General features: G+C 50.4%; 1 protein-coding gene across 4 annotated transcripts in view; it reads left to right on the top strand.

Moving 5' to 3' along the window:
- The window catches only part of LOC143018169 (uncharacterized), a 296948-nt gene that overhangs the window by 177097 nt on the left and 97961 nt on the right, over window positions 1-21890 (top strand). Inside the window, exon 1 of one of the 4 annotated variants that reach the window (XM_076173334.1) lies at window positions 20000-21253. The exons of the other annotated variants lie outside the window; for them this stretch is intronic. Within the exon in view, the coding sequence (XP_076029449.1) occupies window positions 20785-21253 (469 nt within the window). The 5' untranslated portion in view covers window positions 20000-20784. Of the gene's footprint in view, window positions 1-19999; window positions 21254-21890 lie in introns of those variants that run through there. 4 annotated transcript variants of the gene reach the window in all.

Raw genomic sequence — 21890 nt, 5'->3', positions numbered from 1 at the left:
ACTTCTAAATCGTAACAAAACCATGTTGTGCACCCGAAGGTGATGTTCATGACTACTACAGCCCAAGGGAAGTGTGGTGGACTTAATGTACAAATTAGGGATTGGCGGTGGGTACCCGCTGGTGATGTTCATACTAGACGGGCGGGTCCTCAAATTGTGTCAGCAGCACCCGCACCTCCATCTGGCAGTGGTGCTGCACCGGGGTGGCTGGTTCTTGATCCCGGGACCAGGCTAAAGATCCATCATTTTTTTTTTTTTTTTTTTTTTCTCTTCTTCTTCTTCTTCTTCTTCTTCTTCTTCTTCTTCTTCTTCTTCTTCTTCTTCTTCTTCTTCTTCTTCTTCTTCTTCTTCTTCTTCTTCTTCTTCTTCTTCTTCTTCTTCTTCTTCTCCTTCTCCTTCTCCTTCTCCTTCTCCTTCTCCTTCCGCATAAGGAGAGCTGGCAACCGGCAGTCGGTGCCAAACAGGTCCACACTAATACACAATGACTGAATTCTAACGTTTCTTCCCAGAGAGGTCTTTGAGGGGGTCGGCGACCATTGCTTGTTGCTGTGAGGCTACGGGTTTTCCAGCAATGAACCTAGAGGCAACAGTAATTATTATTCTCGTTAAGTAAGAGCCAACATGTAATAATGGTTAGCTCTCTTGCTGTGAATGTGGAGAGTCCTGGTTTTACCCCAGCCTGGAGGAATATATATATATATATATATATATATATATATATATATATATATATAGAGAGAGAGAGAGAGAGAGAGAGAGAGAGAGAGAGAGAGAGAGAGAGGCAGGCGGCTAGCGTTCCCGTCTCGGGCGCAGATATCCTACCCCAAGGACAGTGCCGGACTGGCCCATACTCTGCAAAGACGGACATCAGAGACGGTAGCTCAAGTGTCGCATGCCGCGCGCACACACACACATACACACGCGCGCGCGCAGTTTACTTTGTTTACAGACTACACTCGCAACAACAGCTAATCCAGCAGTGCCCTTGACACTTCCCACGCACTTCGTGCCGTACATGCAATATTGCCAGGCCGGTATAGGCCACCGTGACAAAGGCCGTAACGTCCCCTCGGGGAGTAGGCCGGTGGTCCTGCAGTGGATCACAGACTTATCATTTATTTCTTGTTTATACTCGTTTCGACTGCTGTTATTGTTGTGGAAATTACCAACACGACCTGTACATTATTGTATATGGTCGTTTACAATGTCGGGCACCCCATGAGTTGCTTTGTTATAATCAGAGTCCGGTGTTGGGGGAACTTTATTGGCAACAACAACAACCAGCACCGACGACTCCGTCCGTCGCCGCCTCGCGTAGGCTGCCAACACGGACGGCCGCCGGGCCGGCCGTGTTTATGCGCTGAAGAAAAGGCCACGCGCATTCATCAAAGCAAGTAGGAGGCCTCTGCGCTCGGGAGGGGGAAGGAGGGAGGGCTGGCTAACTGACTTCCGCCATGCGCGGTGCTTGTATGCTGCATGTCATGCACACTGCTGCTGCTGCTGCTGCTGCTGCCCCTCCCCCCGTTGCGCCTTTCTTCTCTTCCAACCAGTTTTCCGAACCTGACTGGCTTTCCAGTTTTATGTTCCTTCAATCTTTCTTCCTTTCTTCTTTCCTTCTTTTCTTCCTTCTTTCCGTCCTTCTTTTTCTTTCTACCCTTCTCCCTTCTTTCTATCCATCTTGCCTTCATTCTTCCCTTCCTTTCCTCCATGTCCCTTGTCTCCTTCCTATCCTCCTTTCCCAATGCCATCCTCCATCCCTCCTTCCTTTTCTCCCTTCCTTTCATAATTTCTTCCTTATTCTTTCATTTCCTCTGTCCTTATGTTGCTTCCTCCTGTGTCTTTTTCTGCCCTCACTCTTCGCGTGTCAGTCAGCTCGCACCAAGACGGACAAAGCGGTTTACACTCGTGACATGGTTGGCGGTCGTGCCGGGGGGGGGGGGGAGGGTAGTCTTTGTATCGTATACGTCCCAGGTCCCGCTGCCGGCCACATGGCTATCATAGGTGTTCCTTGCCCCACCGCCATTTTCCCTCCCCACCAGACACAGGCACGTTTTCTCTGTACTCGCGGCCTACCTGATCAACTCTCTCGCTGCCTGTCATGTTGCGGTCATCCGAACCTGACGACTCGTAGATTGTCAGAATTGTGTTATCTTTCGTTGTTGAGTAAGATAATTTGCAGTAGCTCTCTTACGCTAAAAATGATACCTGTAAAGAAAATTAGATCAATGTGGCAATGGCAAAAGTATTTACGTATGCATGTTTTGGTATACGACGGGGCAAGTGCGAATGTCCTCACTACTTCGTTTGTATCTCGACTTCTTGTTTCTGGAGAGCATAGCAGGGGTTTCCCTCGATTTGATGAAATCGCCAGGAATTGATCTTTCCGTTCGAGGGTTTGGTCCGAACTTGTCTTAAGTGGAATGTGGGAAGGCGTTTTCTCGTTTCATGCTGAATTAAATAACCTGGCGACAGCCAGAATGAATATCGCTCTTAGTGTTCACAGTGTGTGTTTGTGGGTGTGTGGGCACAGTATGCCATGTTTTGTCACCCATCCCGGCGTGTGCTTGTTTGCTTGCCACCGTGCTTGCGTAAGCCGCTTCCAGTATCGGGTGTCCTCGGCAGATTGGATTTGGCGGCGGAGGTGGAGTAGGGAGTGTTGTCGGGGGTAGTGGGGATTGTAGGAACCTCAGGAGACCGGCGACAAGAAGTCTGGGATGTGGGGGCAAGGGGTGAGTGTTGACATGGTGGTGATTGTGGTGGTGGTGGTGGTGGTGGTGGAGGCCGTTCGCTCCTCCTCGGGCTTCTCCATAACCATCCTCTTCTCTCCTCCCTCTTCCTCAATCCAGAACCTAATGCAGGCTGTTTATGGTAGGCGCCAGATGATTTTATTCAGCAAAGTAGGAAGAGGGGACAGACTTGAGCTGAATAAAATCGCCTAGCGTTAGCAAGAACTAAATCTATAGAGGGAGTTTTCGTGTTGGTTAAGTTTAAGGGCAAAGGCAGTCGGCTGGGGAGGCAATTAAGTAGTCTGTATGAAATTAGCAGTTGCCGACAAGTCTATCGAAATAGATACCACAAGTGAAGGCGGAGCCTCCTTTATTGGTACGACGCTTTCGATTGTTACAGTTTAATCATGTACTTGATAAGTCTATAACAAGCGAAACGTCGTACCGATGAAGGCTTCGTCTTCACATGGCGTCCATTTCGATAAACAGGCTAACAGCTTTGTTAGGAAGTTGCCCTCACTGTTAGTCCTCACTCCACAGTCTTCAGCACTCCTCCCTCACCTCACCGTCCCACGACCTTGCTGATCTGCAAAGAGGTCCCATGGGACACGCTCGCGCCACCCGGCTGCGTCGGATCGACCAAAGCTTCCTTGAGGCCCACGGGTGGGACAAAGCCTCCTTGAGGAACTCACGTGCAGTACCAGCATCAGTCCCAGCGATGACTCAACCAGAGCCTCGCCTGACCACGTGATGATGAACACTGAACTCTGAGGAACTCACTTCCAGTACCAGTCCCCCATGTCTCCTGTCTTCATGAGTCAGCAGCGTAAGAACATTTTGCATTCGACTTCACACGCATCGATTTTGACCTCACGCCAATTAAGAGCACATGTCACCAGGCCCGTTTATAAAGACTGAACGACGCGCTGAAGATTCAGATCGCCTCGGAGCATCACTGTGAGCCTGGCTCACTGACTCCTTGCTTTCTCACCTCCTCCCCCCTCCACCGCAAACAGATCGCCTTGGGACACAACTTGAAACGCACAATTCGTCACCTCCCTCACCGGCTCATTCCCTCCCCCTTTTCTCGCCCTTAACGCGATTCCTGTCATAACATTGGCGCCCAACATTCATTGCTAAATAAAACCAACTCTCGATCAGAGTTTGCCTTCAACCAGGCTGCCCAACGTGGGGTAGGACGACCAGCCCAACAACCTTCAATACAATGGTATACTTCATATGTTTTTGTTCTGGCAGAAACGATATTTTGCAGCTGAGGACTGGCCCGAAGGGGGTCACGGTTGATCCCGATCCCCTTGCACACGAACTACCTTGGTACGACGCCATAGTGAAGGCTGACTGACAGGGCTCTACAACTAATATATGTTATCAAAACATGAATGCTGAAAGAGACCGTGTGCGCGCGCGCGCGCAGGTAAATGCAACAAAATAGCCAGTTGACAGACATGCAACACATTGCTTAGGTTTTGTCCAACTGAATATTGTACTTTTGTATTGAACAGGACTACCTGCTATATCCTTGGCAGGAGATTCATTCCGTTGACCGACCCCAAGCGGTTTTTAAAATGGTAGTTGACTACTTCCAGAGGAAACAAGTCCTGACGGAGCTCGTGGGGCATTTTGTTTCTCGCCTGGATGCACAAGACAGGAAGCGGGAAACTGACACTAGGAACAGAAGCCCCAGCCCAGTGCCTGTGTGTGTCACGGTCCTGTAAATGCCGAAATGACTGACGACACCGACGAAAGAGAGAACGAAGACGGTCATTTTTGCCAGCGACGGTGATTTCAGTGACTCTGGCTTTTCGGGAGAGGAAAGGGATGATGTGAGGGGGATGGGAAGGAGATTGAAGGAAGCGGGAGGGGATTAGGAGAGGAGGGAGAACGTGTAAGCAAGCAAGCAAGCAAGCAGGTAGGCGGGCGGGGGCAGGCAGGCAGGCAGGCAGGCAGGCAAGCAAGCAAGCTAGCTCTTGGCAACAGGCGAGGCTCACTCGTTATAAAAATTCCCGTCACGGGGCGGCGACGGCGGTGGTGGTGGTGGTGGTAATCCTTGTTGGTGGTAGCTTTACGAACGCATGGTACAGTCCATGAGTTGGTGTGGTTGGTTTGGTCTGGTCTCTGTTACTGAGCGTTTCACAGGCAAGTCCTGAGCTGAGATGGGTGATTGAGTGCCACTGAGCTTGGTTGGCACTTAGGTTTGAGCCCATTCTGGCTGCGGCACCTACCCCGTCCATGTCGATAGTGGCGTGGCACCTTGGGGTCAGGTGCCGGCTTGGCCCTCGGAGAGGGGGTCAAGTTGGGTTCATGCCTGAAGCGTAGGACCACTTTCGTGTGACAAAGCGGTTTTTTGTCGCTGTTCTTATGCATGGTGCTCGCTCAAGTGTCAGCTATTGCAGTAGTATTTACGAAAGAACTTCTTTATCTTGTTTAGTTTTTTATTGTTATTATAATACTTTTTTGTGGTGCAATTTGTTGGGTTGATGTATTTGGTCCGGGCGTCTGGTAGAACAAAAACTTGATTGCGTCACTGTAAGGGCTCGCTGTTCGGCTGAAATGCCGTCTGTTCCTTGGGTGTTCACGGTTCCCTCCGGGTATTGGACGAGTCGTTCATCTTATGTTTTGGGACTCGATGGACGAATAATTAATTGTTGTCACTGTTCTCGGTCACTTATTTATTAGTGGGAGGGAAATCGGCGTAAGGTCAAATCTTGGGTATTTGGGTCTTAGCTAATGACCCCTTCCGTTCCTGGTGGACCTTTTCCGTTGGCTCGTTTTATTTTATTATCATTTCTAACACGGGACGATTTTGTTCACATGTATCTCTTTTATTATGGCTGCCGCCAGGCTATCTTATCCAGCTGTGCACGCACGACTTCTTGGATCGCGAAAGGGATGGCAGAGAGAACGAAGCCAGTCGTCAGCATTTGGTGCCGGAACTTCTCGAGATGCAGCCTAGTTCGGTAGCTTTTCCTGATTATGAATAGAATCGTCAGCCGCCGCCAGAACAAAATATGTAAAGGCCGTCGCCGTGTGTCCGGGGGGGGGGTGGCGGAACTCCGCCTAAGAAAAGCTTGGCCAGGCATCGTAAGGATAGATAGTAACTGGATGAGTAGGAATGTAAGGAATAAGCAGTCATGGCGGGACATTTAAGAGGGGATTTATGGGCACCACCCTTGGGGTGGAGGGGATGCATGAAGGGTACGGGGGAGGAAGGGAGGGAGTGGGAGGACGTTTGTGGGCGTTGACGAAGAGGCAGACAATGCGGAGGGTCGGGTGGATATATGGGGATTTACTTTGACGTTGCTACCGACTTAGGTGTCACTTTTTGCTCTGTGTGTGTGAGGGAAGAAATGTGCCGTAGGGAGGGAGGGAGAAGGTACCCATGACATTCGTTCCCCCCCCCCCAACACATACATTCCTCTTTTCGCCACCACCTTTGGACCCAAGCCCTGACCTAGAGCAATAGTACGTACCGGTCACTCGCTCCCATCCTCCTGATAGATAAGGGGTAATCGCAACACGTGCACGAGGTCTCGAGGCCTGCAGGCCTGGGGACCTCGTGTGTTTGTGCCGATGTTCGTCGTGTGTGGAGGGTTTCCTTGGGTTTTCGCCTTCCCTTACAAAATCAGTTAATGTTGCAAGCATCTGTTTTATTTGAATCAGTTGTTTGTGAGTTTCATGTTATTGGCCGGCGTGTGTATACCCACGTAGACGCATATGCGCTCACGAACATATGCACCTGCTCACCACGCGCGCGCACAAACACACACTCTCTCTCTCTCTCTCTCTCTCTCTCTCTCTCTCTCTCTCTCTCTCTCTCTCTCTCTCTCTCCCTCTCTCTCCCTCTCTCTCACACACACACACACACACACACACACGTGCCGCACTGCCTTGGCAAGAGTTTCTTCAAGTAATTATTTTGTTGTAAGCTGCTCAAAGTCATCAGACCAGAGGACTAGTGTGAGACTTGTCATTGTTTTTTTCCAAGACCGAACCCTTTGAGTGCGGAGTGTCTTTTCCCATGAATAAAATTGCCTGGGAGTAGTCAAGAATAAACCTAAGAACTGCATATTTGGAATGAAAAGGTTCATTTAAGGTATACTTTGATTGGGGCATTTTTTTTTTTTTATTATTTTATTTTTTTTTATTATTATTATTATTATTATTATTATTATTATTATTATTTTTTTTTTTTTTTTTTTTTTTTTTTTTTTTTAATATGTTGTGAAATACCTGTCGCGGTCTCTCCCTGATGGCTCCTATGGTATTCCGATTGAGGAGCGGGTGGTGGCCGCTCGTCGTGGGTGAGGGTAGTGCCGGCAGCAGAGAGCGTCTTGGGTCGAGTTGGGTTGCATCGGCTGTAGGGCGAGGAGGTTGTCGCATCATCATCATCATCATTATTTCCGTGCGCCTATGCTCCTTTGCTAGTTGGTATACATACCCGACCATAGGGTGTAGGTGGGGACGAAAGGTTTATTCTGTTTCATCTTGTTCTTTCTAGGGTTTCCATAACATCGGCACTGTGTGTGTGTGTGCGCGCGCGCGTGTGTGTTTACGTAAATATAAAATACGTGGTAAGAGCTACGTTCGTACGGTCGAGAGAGAGAGAGAGAGAGAGAAAAATGGTCGCACGTCACCTTTTGGTTCAGCTAGAGGAAATGCACGTTTGCGTTTAGATTGCCCGAAAGGGGGATGGGGAGGGGGAGGGGGTCGCTGCATGTGGTCCTTGTGTGTGTGTGTGTGTGTGTGTGTGTGTGTGTGTGTGTGTGTGTGTGTGTGTGTGTGTGTTGCGATCGATCGAGTCTCTTAACCCTGATTTGGCCTGAGGGTGCCGTCACCGCTCGCCTCTGGCACCGATCCTGTTCGCCAGCTGGAGGGGACGTCCACAGGTGGCACTGGTGCTCCCACCAGCTGGTCTTGTGTCAGCGGAGCCCCCCCCCCCATGCGTATTCTGCGGGTTATGTTCTCACGTACCGGGGGGGGGGTGTAATTCCTCAAAAAGAATGCCCTAGGCCAGGTTAGGTTCCCAACCTTTTCTGGCTTGAGGCAGGCACCCTTGCCAAGCCTTTCAGAATGTCAGTATTTTGTTGATTCAACATCAGTGTAACAAAATTTTGTCCCTGGATAATATGAAAATACTCACCTTTACACTGACGCTGCTTTAATGAACAAAAATGGATGACAGAGTGAGTCGGTAATACGAAACTTATTTTTGACCTCAATTTCGACGGCACCCTCAGTTGATCTCACGGCGGCACCCTTTGGTGCCGCTGCACACCCGTTGGGAACCACTGCCCTAGGCAGAATGCAAAGGGTTCTACACCACTTTCAGGATTAATGTTCGTGTCGTCCGTGGTTCCTATCGGGCGAGTGTTTTGTTTTGTTCAGGGAAATGTTTGGCATTGTTGGCTCGGGCGCGACTCGAAGGGTTGGCGTGCCTTGTGATGTACGGGGCCTGGCAATAGTGCCCGGTGGAGATTATTTGTGAGCATTTTATGATGCCGGTGGTGGCCAGCCTCGGTCACCTGGTCTATGGGAGGGCGAGTGGGGTAAGATCAGTCGGCCCCTGTTCCTCGTTGGCACAGGGCCACGGGATGCAGGTGATATGGTACGTTATATGAGGGCAACTGGTGCCAACACAGCTGCTGTTGCTTGTCTCTTCCTCCATCTCCTCTTCCTCCCCCTGCCCCTCCCCTCCTCCGTATCCACCTGTCATGGTGCTACATGTCGTTGAGGGCTTGAATTTGTCAGGAGGCTCGACCTGCATTGCCTGTGATGCAGCCGCTCAAGTATTGAGCCGTTACGTAAGGAACACTCGCCCCCCCCCCCTCTCACGTGCACGTGGGAGAGGTGTCTGACCTTCCGAGACCCTGTCAGAGGTTCTTGTTTCGTATCGTAGCAGACGGTGTTTTCGTTGAGGCTGTGCTCTTGTCTTAGGAAGTGGGGACCTCCTCCTCTTCCTCTTCCTCTGTCGCCTTCCCTTCTCTGATCCTTCCCTTTTCCCATTTTCACCGCCGACAGGCTTACATACATACTCTTTTATGTTCTTACTTTTTTATCAGTTTATTCCTCCGTTCCCCTCTCCGTCCTTCGCTCCCTTTACATTCCCCATTCCGCCTCCGTCTACTCTATTTTATCATTTGTCTAATTTATCTTTCAATACAACTATTAATCTTTCCCTTTTTCTTATTCTCCACTCGCTTCTCTTTGAATGTTTAATTCTTTGTGTATTCACGACTTTTCTCCAAATGATCTCGTGCCAACTAGTACTGTTTCCGGCGTCTTGTTTATTTCGAAGTGTAATTGAACATTGTTATGAATACAAATATTTTTCTCGTTTGTCACAGGTAACCTCCTTGTAAAGTGGTCTTGATCGTTGTTTTTTATTTGCAGGTAAGAAAGCAGTTGCCCGTGCACAGCGTAGATGGTTTTGAAGTCGCGGTGAGTAGCCTCTCCTTGTGACGTTGACAATTCTTGTGCTTTTGCCGGGAGATTGGCCTGGCATCTGTTTGTTGTGGGGGGGAGGGGGGATTGCACTGGCAAAACATTGGTGGAGTGTGAGGAAGCCCTCACCATAGGAAGAAGTTGTTAATCTGATAAGGTTACCCAGAAGTCGCACGCACAAAGTCTCCAAAATAGCCCCCAGGTGCCCAAAGAGCACGTGGTTAGAATGTCGAAGTAGCAAAAATATGCCTGAATAACGACAGAACTGAAGGATGTAAGTGGGGGTAGCTATGACGAAAGACTGCGAAACTTGCCTATTGGAGAGTGTTCTCAGGGCGTTCTCCATCACCCGTCTTGACTTGGAGAGTCCGTATAGGAAGAAATTTACCTTACGAAGAGAGGCTTAGGCACCTTAACTTACTCTCTCTGGAAAGACGCAGAGTGCGGGGTGATCTAATAGAGGTGTTCAAGTGGATCAAAGGCTTTAACAAGGGTGATGCAAACAAGGTCATCATATTAAAACAACAGGGCAGGACTCGCAATAGGGCAGGACTCGCAATAATGGTTATAAACTGGACAAATTTAGATTTAAATAGGAAATAGGCAAGAATTGGTTTACTAATAGGGTGGTCGACGAATGGAATAAACTTAGTAACCATGTAGTAAGCGCTGAAACTATCAGTTGTTTTAAGAAACGATTAGACAACTTTATGGATGGGAATGACAGGTGGTGATGGATACGGGCACACATGGCTTTGTACTTAGATGGCGCAAACGGTGTGGTGCAACATGATGTGCTGATCAAGGACTCCCATGGCCCCCTTTTTCACTGTCGTCTTTGGGCAGTTGGTGACCTCATACCCCACGATCATGGTTCCGTAGATCTCGATCAAAAGGGAGCGTGTGTGGGTATTGAGGCTTTGCACCCTCAACTAAGAGCAAGGAGATGAAGTCTCTTGATTTAGGCAGTGAGTGGGGCACACGAGAGGAGCACAGTTACATTTTATAGCAGTCCAGATGTAATGCCACACCTCACCTGACACGCCCATGTTCTGTAGGTTGGTCGTGATGTATTCCCCGAACGTGTCACGAAGTCGTATAGAGTTGGTGGGTTGCCCTGTCGCGGTCGTGACCGATAGAAATCCGTTAAATTTAAAAAAATTAATACTCGTAGTTCTGTCGCCACGTGATGTTGCAGCGTTGTCGTCAGTTGGTAGATCGGGAGGGAGAGCTGTGGGAACCAACAGGACAACGCGGGTGTGTGTGGCTTCAGGTTGACCGATGTGGGGAGGGGGACGGGTGCTAGTCAGGAAAAGATATTTTTCCTTTCTTTCTTTCTTTCCTGGCCGGGGGAGGGAATGGGGGACCAGAAAGTAATCCTTACATGGGTGTCGTCACGCAGGTCAGTGGGTGAAGTTATTGCCCCCGTCGTATCGTGACTTCCCACCTTTCCTTCCTCCCTTCCTTCCTCCCAAGGAGTATTTGATTCTAATCGGAGCCACGACAAGGGAGTTGACACTGCTCCCTTTTTTTTTTTTTTTTTTTTTTTTTTTTTTTTTTTTTTTTTTTTTTTTTTTTTTTCTCTCTCTCTCTCTCTCTCTCTCTCTCTCTCTCTCTCTCTTCATCACACACGCCACGCAGCTGCAAGATTGAACGCCTGCAATCTTTTCAAGCGCGCGCGCGCTCGCACGCGGGTGCCCAGAAACGAGGAGGTAACACATGCACGAAACAAACATTTCAACGCGTCACCTGGGCCAAAATAAACATGTACGTGCTTATGCGCTCACTGTATGTGCCTGTGTACACACATACACACATTATTTGATGTTGGTTTAATACCGCGCTCGACAGCTGATTCAGTGATCCTGGTTCAAATGCAGTACTGAAAATTTCAGTATCGCTTTACCACGAACCAGCACTTTTTTTTTTTTTTTTTTTCTCTCCCTTTTTGGCTACCTCCCTTGTAAGGGGGAAAAAGCCTTGGTATATGTATGTATATGTTTTTTTTTTGTGGGGTGGTCACAACATTCCTCATATATGGGGGCATATGTGAACTCAGAACTCTCATCCGGGAGGGTAACTACTGTCAGTAACAAATCTAACTTGTAATCTAAGACCGGGGTGAATCTCTCTCTCTCTCTCTCTCTCTCACACACAGACACACACACACACACACACACACACACTCGATGGCATGGTTGATAGAGTTCCGGCAACCACTACGGCGATCCGGGTTCGAATCCCGCGGGCGGAGTTGGGTGTGTAAGGTCACAGCATTACCCATAGATCGGCCATACATAAGCTCTGAGTTCTCTTCCGGGAGGGAAATAGCTGTCGATCACGAGTCCAACACGTGATCCAAGACCATGGTGAATCACACGTGTATGAGTTAACGCAGGCGCATAGGTCAGTTAACACGTGATTTGTATTGATGTCCGTTGTATAAGCCATTCCATGGGCTTCATCCCAGTGTCCCCCTCCCACTCCCTCTGCACTCCCCTCCCTCTCCCCTCCCAATCCCTCTACCACTCCGGTCCCTCTCCCCCACCATTATCCTTTCCCTCCTCCTCCTCCTCCTCCCCCCCTCCTCCTCCTCCTCCACTCCTCTTGGCTCTCTCTTCCCCCTCACAAATGCATTGCCGGCCCCACTTGCGGAAGGTTCGTTCTTTACCTTTGTGACTATATCTCCCACCACTCCCCATTTCCCTCCCTCCCTCCCTCCTCCCTCCTCCTTCTCTCCCTCTCCCCTTTCCCCCCTTACCCATCCCTCCCCCTCTCCCCTTTCCCCCTTACCCATCTCTGCCCCCCCTCTCTCTCTCTCTCTCTCTTTCATCCTACTTCCTCTCCTTTCTTTCTTCCATACTTTTCACTTCTACCCAGAGTAGTTGGCCTCACATGGCACTTCTTTGCGTTTGCTGGGGGGGGGGGCAGTTTCCTCTTCCCTCCCTCCACCTCTTCCTCCTCCTCCTCCACCCCAGGCCCTCCCAGACGTCCCCGCGTAGCCAAGTGACCACCCGGTGCCATTCTCTCTACCCCACCCCACCCCACCTCACCTCAGGACTGTACTTTTAACCACTTGACTGCCCTGGCGAACGCTGTCTGCCATTATAAAGTAACTACAAACTTCATGGATTATACTTATGGAAATTACCAGTAGATTTCATAGATCAGCCAATAACCAGATGTACTTGAGCAGAAATCCAGGATAAGTTCAACTTTCCAGTGGTATAGATAACGGCGCGCGCGCGCATATGAGTATGAAAACAAGGTCCATTTTCTCCAGTTTGGTTTTGGGTGCTGTGGTGTTGGAGAGCCTCTGCAAGGGGTGGCTGTGTGTATGTGCGTGTGTGCTTTAATATTTCTCATGTCGCTCAAGCCTCCATCTCTTTAAACTCCATCACATTCCATTTTGTTCTCTCTCTCTCTCTCTCTCCCTCTCTCTCTCTCTCTCTCTCTCTCTCTCTCTCTCTCTCTCTCTCTCTCCCTCCCTCTCCTCCACACCCGTTGCCTTCCCTTCCCCTCCCCTTCACCTCCATCTCCCCTTCCTCTCGTCCAGATCATAATCCCAGGCTTAACCTCTCGTGCCTGCCATGCTGCCCTTTGCGCTTCCTCCTCCTCCTCCTCCTCCTCCTCCTCCTCTCCCTCCTCCTCCCCATTATCGCTGGCTCCCGGCAATCGTATCCTGCGTGTTTATTTTCTCAGAGACCCGATCTCCAGCAACCCCCCCCCCCACACACACACCTCTTTGGTGTATGGAGTGCCATCCTCGTTTCTTCGTCATTCTCCCCGCTCCCTCTCTCCTCCCCTCTTACCCTCCTTCCATCCGTTTCTGTACCTCTCTCCCTCTCCCTCTCCCTCTCCCTCTCCCTTCCAACCCCATTGCTCCCCATTCACGTCACGCCTCATGTCTTATCATGCCCTTCCCTCCCTCCCTCCCTCCCTCCATCCTTTGGTATATTTGCCCTCCCTCCCTCCTTTGGTATATTTGCCCTCCCTCCTTTGATATATTTGTCCGGTTTTACTTCGCTTTCGTTGCTGTTTCTTTCCGTTAGTTCTTCACCCCCCCCCCCAACCACCCTCTCCCCGTCATCTACCAAACTCTCCACAGACCACGGAGGGAGACTTACTGTCTGCTTGGACTCTCCCTGCAGATCAACCTCCCCCCCCTTCATCTCTACGTCCTTCACTTGACTTCCCCCTCCTTCCCCCCGACCCTCTTTCCCTTATTCCCACCCTCCCACTCTCTCCCCCCTCCCCCCATACCTTCTTTCCCCTACTCCCACTCCCTCCTTCCCTCCATACCATCCCTACACCCTGGATCTATCCTTTCCGCCCTCTCCCTCCGTCCCTCCCTCCCTCCCTCTCTGTACCCTCCCTCGCACCTTCGCCCTCTCCCTTCACCTCCCACCTCTTCCCTCCCCTCCCCCCACTCTCTCTCTCTCTCTCTCTTTCTCTTCATCTTTTCTTGAAGCTTCTCCCACTCTCCATCAGCCTATCACCTGCATTGTTTTATGCCCATCCATCCATCCATCCATCCATCCAAATGGGAACGTTGAGAATGTGCGTGCGTGCGTGCGAACCACAGGAAGAGAATACGTAAGGAAGAGATGAACATTTCATTGCATTTGTGTTTTCTGACTCTCCATCCACCCTTTTTTTCATCATTTATCGTTCTTTAAACAAGTTGCCCCCACCATGGTGGGCTCCCTTCTCTCTCTCTCTCTCTCTCTCTCTCTCTCTCTCTCTCTCTCTCTCTCTCTCTCTCCTGTCTGTCTGTCCGTCTGTGTGTGTCTCCCTCTCCCCTGGAGTCCCCCTGACCCCCTTCCCCGCGCTTATATAATTCGCTCATGGTCACGTGACCGGAGATCCAGCCAGGTGGCTGGAGTTTCGCAAAATTTCGAAGCGATTTAACTTCGCGGTGGACGCATTTATTCGCGATAAAAATCAATTTAGCTGTCTGGTCTGGCTGGCCGGTGCCGGGTGCGCTTTGAGCATGCGCCCGTGCGCTTTGAGCGTGCGAACGCGAGCATATCCTCGGCTACTGCTGTTCGCCCCCCCCCCCCCCGACGCTGTGAAGTAGACCAATAATGGCGTCGTGGGGATGAACTTTGCAACGCCAAAAAAAAAATGTTGGCCGGCCGCAGGAGGAGTGATGGATGGATGGATGGATGGAAGGAAAGCTGCGATTCGTTTCTCGGAAAAAGCTGCCTGCCTGCCTGCCTGGCTTTGTCTCCTAAGTCAACTCTTAGGTTTCTTCGTACAAGGGCGGTGCAGACTTTTTCCAAAGGCACACGTGACTTGGTGTGTGTGTGTAGTATTAACGTGTATTCATGCATTTGAACGTATACTTAGCAATTTGTGTTCTTAATTTCACGTAGCTACGTTGTATGTGTAATGTTTTTGAAGTGGTATGTTGATTATATACACATGTTAGCAATTTGTGTACATTGTTTTAGGTACATATATCAAAATACATACACCTTTACTTGTGCACACACACACACACACACACGTACAGTACACTCGTATACACACATGTGTGTGTATATATATATTATATATATATATATATATATATATATATACACTGTATATATACACGTGTGTGTACACACACACACACACACACACATGTCATTGGTGTTAAAAAGTCTTCAGGATGCGATATGTAGCGGCTTACTAAACCTCTTTTGTAGTGGGTGCCCGAAAATAGTGTGTGAGCGTTCGAAAACTTTGTTCGACATGAAATTGACCCCTTGTTTCCCCTTCCCCCATCTCACCTATCACATTTATATAAGGCGGCTCAGGATTTGCCGGAGCAGTATAAGATCAGGTTTGTCACAAGTATTGATCGATGTGGGTACGTGTACAAGAGTGTGCAAACCCAGTTTCAAGGCCAAGGGGGCGGGAGGGGGGCAGTGGGGAGAGGGGGAGGGAAGGCCCCCTGTGGCTGTGGCAACTGCCTCCCTCCCGGAATGGTCGTAACTCCCTGGGTGGATTCGTCTGTGTTTAAGGCCAGGTGGTTTTCTTCGTTAGAGGGAGTGGTCCCTGTCCTGAGTAAGATGTAGGTGGATCGAGACCCCTGCTAAGGTTTAGGCTCGAGCCTCGCCTGAATAAAATCTCTTGGGAATTCCACACTTTTTTATTTTTATGTGAATGGAGCGGCGCCTCGGTATTGAAGGAATTTGTGGAGAAAATTGTTTCCAAGAAGCGACAAGTGTGGCCATATTTGGACAGGCGGCACAGGAAGAGTAGGGATTTTGTCTTCGGGGACAATGACAGCTAAGCCGTTCCGTGCGTTGTTGGTCTCACCAAAGTTGATCAAGGTCATGGGACTTGGTACCAACCCATCCTTGGTCTAAACATTGTGTCGACCTGTGGTTGTAGGTCAGCCCACAGCGCCTATACAACACATCTGTGGCACTGGAGTCGGCCGACATGGCCTGAGTAACCGTTATTCGATCAATTGTAACTCATGGAAGTGTTCGGACTTGTCAGCAGGATTGTTGCATATTCCTGTGGACCAAGAACGTAAATACTGACTCTTTGCGAGAAGCGGCATACCAAATAAGCCTTTTCAGCACACTGAGGGTTGCTGGGTGGTAGGGGTGGGGAGAAAGCCAATCTGAAAAGGAGCCTAGATAAACGGGGGGGGGGGTTCCATACCGTTATCCAGTCGGTGGGGGTACTGGAACGGAAACCGGTGCCGAATTCAAAGGTACCGGGGTTACCGGATTCTCTTGTTTTTTACATTTTCTTGTTTAGATTCGCTTTCCCGTAGCCTCGATATTAAAGTCCTCGAGGCAGGTCTGCAGGTGTTGGTGGGAGGGAGGTTGTGCCACGGGGTGGGGGTGGGGGGGTGGCAGGTTGCCAGCAAAGGGTCTAACCCTCTCCAGTCCGATGAGACACCATAGATGTTGCTCTGCCTGAAACAAACGATTTTGTACATGCGATGGTGGTGGGGCGCTTTTACTAGATTTTGAAGCCCTTTATCTTCGCGATCTAAGCATTTTTTCGCTATTTAAATGATCACTGTAGCTTCCTTTCGTCTGTTTCATGTGTGTGTGTGTGTTGGGGGGGGGAGGTGTCATGTGCAAGTTTGTGTGGGTCGCGATTCCGCACGGCCTCCAGGTTTGTTGAGCCCATCAAGTTGGGGGTTGCCCGCCGTCGTGAAGGGACATGTGCATCGCATCGCCAGTAACTACAGCGCTTGTATCCTTGGGTGAGGACCCTATCGCGCCGTAGCTTAGGTGCCGTTGTGGAGCTGTTAAAGGAGTTAGAATGAAGGATGGCAGCATAAACGAGGTATATTGAATAATTATCAGCATTGATTCTTCTCTTGAGGATGAGTTTATTGTTGTGATCCACAGGGCTATTAGGAAAGTAACCAGAATGTTAACGGCTTGTTCCGTTCATTTAACATTATCCTAACTAAGCCTGTACCGTTTGTCATCACATATGTTGAGATCAGATTTGAAAGTCGAACAGATGTTCCTCATAGACGCGACTTGGCATGGGATGGTTAGGAATCTGGACAATTATTATAACAAAGAATTGCGTTCGTCGGGTTCTGTTTCTCTCTCCCCGTTTCTCTCCCCTCTCTCCTCCCCCCTCTCTCTCTCCCTGTTCTCTCTCTTCTCTCCCTCCCTCCCTCCCTCTCTCCCTCCTTTTTTCCCCGCTCTCTATTTCTCCCCTCTCTTTCTTCCCCTCTCTCCCTTTCATCGCTCTCCTTCGCCCTCTCACGTCTCTCTCACTCTCTCTCTCTCTCTCTCTCTCTCTCTCTCTCTCTCTGTGTGTGTGTGTGTGTGTCTCCCCTCACTCCCCCTTCTCTCTCCTCTCTACCATTTCCCCTATCTCTCTCCCCTCTCCTCCCTCTCCCATCTCCCTCGCTCCTCTCTCTTCTCCCCTCTCACATCTCTCCCCTCTCCCTCTCTCCTCTCCCCTCCCCTCTCTCCTCTCCCCCTCTCCCCTCTCTCCCCTGTCCCCATCTGTCTCCCCTCTTTCTCTCTATTTATCTCTCCTGTTTTTCTCCTATATATATATCTCTATATCTCTCCTGTCTTTCTCCTCTCTCTCTCTCTCTCTCTCTCTCTCTCTCTCTCTCTCTCTCTCTCTCTCTCTCTCTCTCCTCTCTGCCCCCCTCTCTCCTCTCTCACCCCTCTCTCTCTCTTCTCTGTCCCCTTCTCACTTCTCTCCCCCCTCTTCCCGTTTTCTCCCTTCTCTCCCTCCTGTCTCCCCCTCTCCCTCCTCTCTCCCCTCTCTTATCTGTCCCCTTCTCTCCCCCCTCTTCCTGCTCTCTCCCTCCTCTCTCCCTCCTCTCTCCCCTCTGTCTCCCATCTCTCCCTCTTCTCTCCCCTCTCTACCCTCTTTCTCCTATGTTTCCCATCTCTCCCTCTCTGTCTCTCCTCTCTATCCCACTCTCCTTCCTCTTCCCCCCCTCTCTCTATCTCTCTCTCTATTTCTCTCTCCCTCCTCTCTATCTCCCTTTTCTATCCCCTCTCTTTCCCCTCTCTCTCTGCCTCTCCTCTCTATCCCCATTTTCCCTCCTCTCCCCCTCTCTTCTCTCTCTCCCTCTCCCTCTCCCTCTCCTCTTTATCCCCCTCTCTATCCCCACTCTCCCTCCTCTCTCACACTCTCTCTCTATCTATCTATCCCCACTCTCCCTCCTCTCTCCCCTCTGTCTCACATCTCTCCCTCCCCCCCCTCTCTCTCTCTCTCTCTCTCTCTCATCTTTCCCCTCTCCCATCTTATCTCTTCCCTCTCCCCCTGCACTCTCTCCCTCTGTCTCCCCTCTTTCCCCCACTATCTCCCCTCTCCCCTGTCTCCCTTCTCTCTCTCTCTATCTCTCTCTCTCTCTCTCTCTCTCTCTCTCTCTCTCTGACACACGCAAGGACACGGCTCACGATTCCTTGTGTAAAAATCCGGTTGCGTTATGCGCCGCGGTGTGCAAAATTACCGCGTCGTCAAATCCCCCAGGTGTTGTGCAGGTATGCCGCCTTACCTGCACCCTCCCCTCCCTTCCCTTCCCTCCCCTCCTCTGTGACGCCATTGCCCTCCCTTCCCCCGCCCCTAACTTCCCCCCTACTTTGTCGTCGTCGTTGCCGGCACAGCATGCCTGATCCCGAAGGCACGTCGCAGAGCTGGTTAGAATCATTTGGCGGCAGCAGAGTGAGAAGACCTCTCGTTAGAGGGACATTTTACAGCAGTGTGCCACTTGTTCACGTGACAGATCCCTTCACTGTATTTAGAGATAACCAGTAGAGACCAATATACCAAAAAGACCTGCAGTAGAAAGCAATGCATCTGGCTGCACTGTTTACATATGTAATACGCGCGGTGTAGCGGGGTATACCGATGACCCTTTATCCACAAGGTGCTAAGTTGGGCGGAGGCAATGAATGGGTTTTGATAAAGTGTGGGGTGGGTTTATGCTCTAACTTGCTTACAAAAATGCCCTTTGATTTGCATGTATTTATGTGCCATTAGAGAAGTTTGCATCCCTCCCAACATTACGGAACTGCCTAGTGTAGGCCTTATGGTCTCTTGCAGTCTCCTTCATTTTTATGTTCTTATTATGGTGACGGGTAACAAGTGGAATGAGAAGTGGAGGGGAGAGAGTGACCGTGTTGAAGGGTCTAGTACTAAAGTATCCCCAGTACTGTGACGCCTCTGAGGCATGCGGCAGCCTCTTTCATTCAGCATTGGGGACAAATCATGCCAAGTCCAAAGTCACACGCTCTCTTTAGACCCATGTCATCGGGTGGCATTTGAGGTTGGCCTCAGTGCTTCACTGCAGGACCACCGGCCTGCCCCTTGGAGGATGAAACTTCCCCTGTACAACACTACTAGTGATTCATTCCGGTTTGATAAGGTTGCGTATATGTTGAGAGCGTGTCGAGTTTTAGGTTTTGCGCTGGTCTACTGCACCTCTGATGTCCGCCATTGTAGAGAGAAGTTGGGGAGCCATGGAGGTGTCGTCTTTTATAGTCGGGGATCGAACCAGGGCTCTCTGAGCTCAAGGTAAAAACACTATCTATCACTCCACGCAGATAGACTGAATAGAAGACGTAAAGACAGTCATGTTGGAGAGGATAGGGGTTGCCGAAGGGTATCGAGGCCTGAAGACAGATCATCAAGGAAGGATTTTATACACTGTAGAGCATTTGCACCCACGGCCGTCGCTTGTGGGCCTTACGTAAAATGCTGGTCAGATACGAGTGCAAGTGCTTGCATTGTCATTTCGTTGTTATCAGGACAGTCGACGCTCAGCTGGAGGTCAGTTGGTGATGGAGGAGGAGGAGGAGGAGGAGGGTTGCTGACGTCACGGGAACCAGGGGACGGACTGTGTCGGGGGAGGGGGGGAGATGTCGAGACAGGGACAGGATAAAAAAAATATATATAGAAGACTCAAAGGTGAATCTCCTTTAGGAACAGTGTGTGTATGTGTACTGTGTATGTTTTTGTGTGTACCATGTGAGGGGAGAGGGAGGACTTGAGATGGAGGAGGGTCCTCAGTAGTTAGTCCGACCTCACGTGTCTGCTCTGCGCTTACGTCAGCACACGGTAGATCCCAGCTCTCGAAGGGTCTGTCCATGCTCGCCTCGCTTTTCAGTACTTTCTGTGTTTACAAACGACCCGTGGGTTTACAATAGGGAATAAAACAACTTAGTGCGAATACACGCGAGGCCCATACCCACAGTAAATTTTGTTCTTGAGACATAGAAGGGAGATGAGGCTTGTGCGGTCGTGCCCCAAGTTGCTGGGACGTACGGGGCGGCGTATATATTGCGGCGATGGCGGCTGCGAGGCCACAGAATCGCCGCCCGGCTGCGCGCGAGCATAACCTCTCAGACCTGAGGCAGGTCTCCATTGCCCCACAACGTGACATGGTGGTTGATGTGCACGGACAGCGCGCGTGGGTTGTGCGCTCTCACATTTGGGGACAAAATTAACTACAGAGCGATCATAACGTGATATATTTATTATTATTATATTTTAACCATATTCGGTTTAAGACTGTCGCCTTCGGAAAAAAGGGAAGGAATGTGACGCTGGAACGTTACGTGTGGGGCGAAGAGGATCATTTCTCCGAATTATTTTATTATTTAGTTTTGCTGGATATACCAAAGAATAGTTCGAGACGTTCTTGTGTGTGACGACCCGCCGGAGGAAGCAGCAGCAGCAGAGACGTGTTCCCCCCGCCGCCAAAGAACTTTCTACTGCCGCTACTGACGTCAACATAAGTGTACTTTAACTGTGATAGACTTCGCTGGTGCCAAAGTTGTTGATTGAATTAGGACTGAAGTAGTTGTAGTTTTAAAACGTAGCCGAGTGTTGGGTGTCCCTTCAAGTGAGCGCGGTTGTCTGTGCCTCAAGAAGTGACGACGACTACTGACGAAGGTGTACCTGAGGATGGCCAGGTTGTGAGTGGGGACCTCGACTCAGGAGGAGATCTTCTTTGTCGTCGTCGTCGTCGTGGTGGTGGTGTAGTGGCTCGATCTCCGTTCTCCTACGGGTTTTCTTTGGCATCACCCACCCACCGTCCACGCCCCTCCCAGTTCGAGTGTTCCCCTGGCGAGCTCGCGGTGCCGCGAGCATGGCAGGTATTGTCCCCGACACTCAGGTCTTTGTCAATCCGGTTATCGACGCCTACTACCGCGGGTACACCGCCGCCTACGCCGCCGCAGTCGCCTCCCACAGCCACCACTCGACGTCGGCAGGAACCTGGTACTCCGCCTGCAGCTGTTCCTACTGTGACTGGCTACGGTACTGCGAGGAGAAGGGAGAAGAGTACCTTCTCGCTACTTCGGCGTCCTCCCCTACGTCGTCAAAGCCACACTCCGCCTCGTTACGTGTAGCCCAGAAGGTGGAGGTAGCGGCGCCCCCTGCAGCAGGAGCAGGAGCCCCTCAGACGGCGGGAGGAAGCCCCGCCGTGGCCGTCGTGCCGCCCCGAACCCGGAGAGCCGAGCCCAGGTGGGCAGCACGCACAGGTGCTTGGGAGGATCGGTGTCAGCAGACCGAGGCCGCACTCATGCCGCTCGGACTCCGACTCTGGCAGCAGAACGGTAGGCACCAATCACCCAAGAAGGAGGCTTAAACAACCCTCCCCCCCCACACACATACCAACATCACCTCCCGCAGGAGAGAGGGAAGGACGGTAGTGACGTGTGGGAAGGAGAGTGGAGTGCCTCGAATTTGACCCTGACACATCTTAGGCAATTTACAATGCTCATTTATTTGTTTATTTATTTATTTAATGGGGAACACCAGGCAAATTAAATATGCACCTGAAATAAGTGGGAACTGTCATGAAAAAGACTTCACGCTCCTCATGAAGGTATCGATCGTTAGCTGTTTGGTACTGCAAGCTTCATACAGTTAGACTTTCACGGTATAGGAGGATCAGATGTAATAGGTAGCGTATTATTGGGGGAATATGTATGTGCGTGTTTTGCGAATGTGTTTGGATGCGCACTCTGCGAATGTGCGATCAAGACTTGTCACGTGACCGACAATTTGCAAAGTGGGACTGAGGGATGGTGCACAGGTGCCCCCCTCCCCCCGGGGGGGGCTTGTGGAGTCGCGTCAGTCGCTGCATTGCAACACTGGATTGTATTGTAGTGCACATCGTCGCCGGTTGTTTGCAAGGGCTTCTATCCTAGTGGTTGCAGTGACGAGGGTGGTCGTGGCACAGTGTGTTCC

The sequence above is a fragment of the Oratosquilla oratoria genome, chromosome 34, assembly GCF_046742065.1.
Source record: "Oratosquilla oratoria isolate Oo_2021 chromosome 34, ASM4674206v1, whole genome shotgun sequence".
Classification (NCBI taxonomy): Eukaryota; Metazoa; Arthropoda; class Malacostraca; order Stomatopoda; family Squillidae; genus Oratosquilla; species Oratosquilla oratoria.
This window is presented reverse-complemented; position numbering and strand designations above follow the sequence as displayed.